Genomic DNA, 3507 nt, shown 5'->3' on the forward strand with positions numbered 1-3507 from the left:
ACGGTCCTGGCTCTGCCCACGGGCGAGGGGGAACAGGAATCCCAGGCAGCCTGATCGCAGGGACAACGTTACCTCCCCCAGACAGCTGGCAATGCCACTCTCCACCCCTGCCCGGAAACCTACAGACGAAGTTTAAACCAGGACACCCGGTCCTGTGACCATTCGTACCCAGACCTTCTGTCTCTCTCTCTCTTTTTTTTTCTTTTTTGGGCAGATCAGAGCTGCTCAGTTTTCCTTTTGAAGCGATAGACTAACCAGATTTTGTGTGTGTGTGGGGGCCTCAGATGGTGCTGGCGGTGGGGTACGAAATACAGAATGTGGCCCGTCTACATCGCCGTCACTTTATTGTATTGTCACCGTTAATTTAACTATAAATACTACGGTGGGGAGCGAGTCGCCGGCGGCCTCGGACTTCGGGGCAGCAAGCCCCGGCGCGGCCCGACCCCAGGCGCCCACCCTCCGGACGGTACACTATTTACAGCTCCTCGTTCCTCGTTCTCGACCCCCCTCCCGCAAGGCAGCGCGTGTGCAAGAAAGTAGCATCGTCTGGGTGTGCAAGTCCTTCGAGTTAGGCAAGGGCCACGGCCGGCCCGCGGCCGTCAGCTGTCCGAGTCCAAATCGCTTTTACCTTCCTCTTCCCTCTTCTCAGGCGACGCCTTCGACGACGTCTTGTTCCACTTCTCGGCGTTTTCCGACTCCTCCGACGAGGACCGCTTCTGCCGCCTCCATTTGGCGCGGCGGTTTTTAAACCAGACCTGTTGCGCAACGGAGGACGACACAACGGTTAGGATCAAAGGCGCGCCCCCGCCATGCCCGGGCACCCCCGGGACGACCCCGGCGTGGAGAGGGACCCCGGGGACCCCGCGCGCACGCCATCAAAAGGAGACCCGCTCCCGCTTCCGTATTTTCATCCAACTTCCTGGGCCTAAAGCGCCCTCCAGGCCGCTGCTGGGATGTTTTTAAAGAGCAGGGAGACCCAAGGAGAGCTGAGCAAACCCGGCTGGAGCCTTATTTCGCTGGGAAGGGCCGTGGGGCGCGCCCCGGCGGGGTCCCGCGCCTACCTCCACTTTCTCCTCGCGGAGGTGCACCTTCCGGGCCAGCTGCTCGCGGGTACCCACGTCTGGGTACTTGGTCTCCTGGAAGAGGTTCTCCAGAGCCTCGAGCTGCTCGTCGGTGAAGATGGTGCGGTGCCGCCGCTTCCGCCGGCAATGCAGCTGGTTGAGGAGCTGCAGCTCGGTGCGCGACAGGGTGCCCACGTTCATGTAGGGCAGCATCTGGTGCGGCACAGGGGACACCAGCACCGAGCCGGGGCCCTCGTAGCCTGCGACAGAGTAAGGCGTACGGTCAGCCGCCTCCGTTGCCAGCACGCGCGCACACGCCCGCCCGCCCGCCCGCGACCCACTCCGGATTTAAAATCGTCTGCAAGGGGGTGCTGGGAAATGGGGGTGCGCGGAAAACAGGGTGTGAGGAACCGGGGGACCGTGCGACCGCGTCCACCCGCACACGCCCAAAGCCGGTTAGGGAATCCTAAAAGGCTAAATTCTAAAATCCTTAAAGTCTCCTCCACGCAGACACTGTTACAGTCTCCGCTAACTCTCGCCTAAAGTTTGCAGCAAGTGTGCAAACGCCTGCGCCCGATCCACGAAAAGACGGGGGTCGGGTGGGGGCAGGTTTGCAAGAGGAGAAAAGTTTGTGCAAAGTGAAAAAGGCGAGCGCCACCGCCCACCCACGTCCCGGGGGCTGAGGACCGCGGCCGGCCGCCGAGGCCGAGGCCGGCGCGAGCGCGACCCTACCTGGGGGCGTCGGGACGCAGGAGCACTGCTGGGCACCCAGCGGCGGCACGGCCCCGCAGCAGGCCGGGCCCACGGGTGCCGCCTGCACGTGCAGCTGCCCGTAGAAGTAGTTGTTGTAGCCCAGGCGGGAGCCGCCGACCGCGGCCGGGAGGCCTGCGCCGCCGGGGGCCACGGGGCGCGGGTAGAAGGCGCCATAGTCCGAGGAGGCGGCGCCGCCGCCGGCGCCGTAGAGCGAGTCCCCGTGCAGGGCCGGGAAGACGACGGGAGCCGCGGCGCTGGGCGCCACCGGCAGCACCGAGTCCTTGCAGCGCGGCCGGGCGGCCAGGATGTTGTCGATGCTGAACATGCTGGCGGGCATCCCCAAGCCCCGCGCCGGGACCGGGGGGCGGCGGGGACGCGCCGAGGAAAAAGCCTCAAAGTGGGGGGGTCCACGCTCCTCCCGCGGCGGACCAAACCGAAAGAGAGAGCCGGCGAGCGCGCAGCCCCGCGCCCCTCCCCGCCCCCTGCGTCCGCTCTCCCTCCTCCCGCCCTCCCCTCGCTGCAGCGTTTGCCGAACTCAACTCGCGGGTAGGACGGAGTTTAGACCAGCTGAACCTCTTGTTGGTTTTATACTGAGTCGACGTCATCCTGGATTTAGTTCCTGGTAATATGCAGATGACAAACAGAACCAGATTTGGCCCTTTCTGTTCCTTTGGGTGGGGGGGCTTGAACAGAGGGGGAGGGGAAGAGGTGCCAAGGGGAGGGGGCTACGGGGGCCTGAAAATAGATTGTGGATTGCGAATTAATGAAATTAACCTAATCTTTTCCATTCAGCCGCCCCGCCGCGGGCCGGCGGAGCTGGGCGGGCGTCCTAATTGCCCCGGTTAATCTCATTAATTCCACCGTGAGGCCGCCGTTAACAACTCCCTCTGCCGACCTCTCCGCCCCCCACCTTTTTTCCTCAGATTGGGTCCTATTACTGGGTGCGATTTCCTCTCCATGAAACTCAAATTCATTGTGGCCAGTTTTACTTTGGGGCTACATTTTTCTTTCCCTTTCGGAATGTGTTTTGTTTTAGAAAATGTGAGGGGCTGCGGCCTCAATCAAGCGAGTTTGAAATTCCGCTCTTCCTTCGGCCCCCATGCACTGGCCGCCTAATTTCACCTCTGTTTTTTATCTTGACATCCTCTTCCGAATGGAATTGGTTACCCCCCCCCAAAAAAAACCCTTTTGTTTTTGCAAACGCCAAAATTTGTAATGACAAAACGACGAAAGAAGTGCATCGTGGTTCTTAATTGTGTGTGTGTATATATATATATATATATATATATATATATATATATATATATACACATACATATAGATAGATTTTTTTATTTTTTGCAGTCACTTTGGGTCTGAAAACTAGCATAGCAGTCCCTAGGCCCTTACACAGCGGAGACCAAATTCATCCACTACTTTAAAATTCGCCACCCAGAGTAGCAGTCAGAAGCGATGCTTCCAACTGCCTCCTGTGTGGGTGTCAGTAGGTTTCGTGTTTGGTTTTTTTTTTAATTTTTTTTTTCGGAAGTAGGGTGTCTTCTCCCTTAACCGTTTTTGTTTTCAGTGCAAAATACAAAAAATGGGACTTTAGGGATTCTCTGTCCCCTTTCCCAACAATTGAATCGCATTTTTCCCTTTCGACTTGCTGATTCCCTGACTGGGACAGGCCCCCTAAGCTGTCCTTCCCCTGGCA

The 3507-nt window shown here is 58.9% G+C and overlaps 1 protein-coding gene across 1 annotated transcript; it reads right to left on the reverse strand.

The window, feature by feature from the left end:
* Positions 1-419: 419 nt before the first annotated feature.
* GSC (goosecoid homeobox) lies at positions 420-2155 on the reverse strand. Its single transcript, XM_057544151.1, has 3 exons — positions 1794-2155; positions 1062-1321; positions 420-755 (listed from the first exon to the last, which is right to left on the reverse strand). Exons 1-3 carry the CDS (start codon positions 2149-2151, stop codon positions 600-602), a joined length of 774 nt encoding a protein of 257 aa, XP_057400134.1. The 5' UTR covers positions 2152-2155; the 3' UTR covers positions 420-599.
* Positions 2156-3507: the final 1352 nt, after the last annotated feature.

Source organism: Balaenoptera acutorostrata, chromosome 3, assembly GCF_949987535.1.
Source record: "Balaenoptera acutorostrata chromosome 3, mBalAcu1.1, whole genome shotgun sequence".
Lineage (NCBI taxonomy): Eukaryota > Metazoa > Chordata > Mammalia > Artiodactyla > Balaenopteridae > Balaenoptera > Balaenoptera acutorostrata.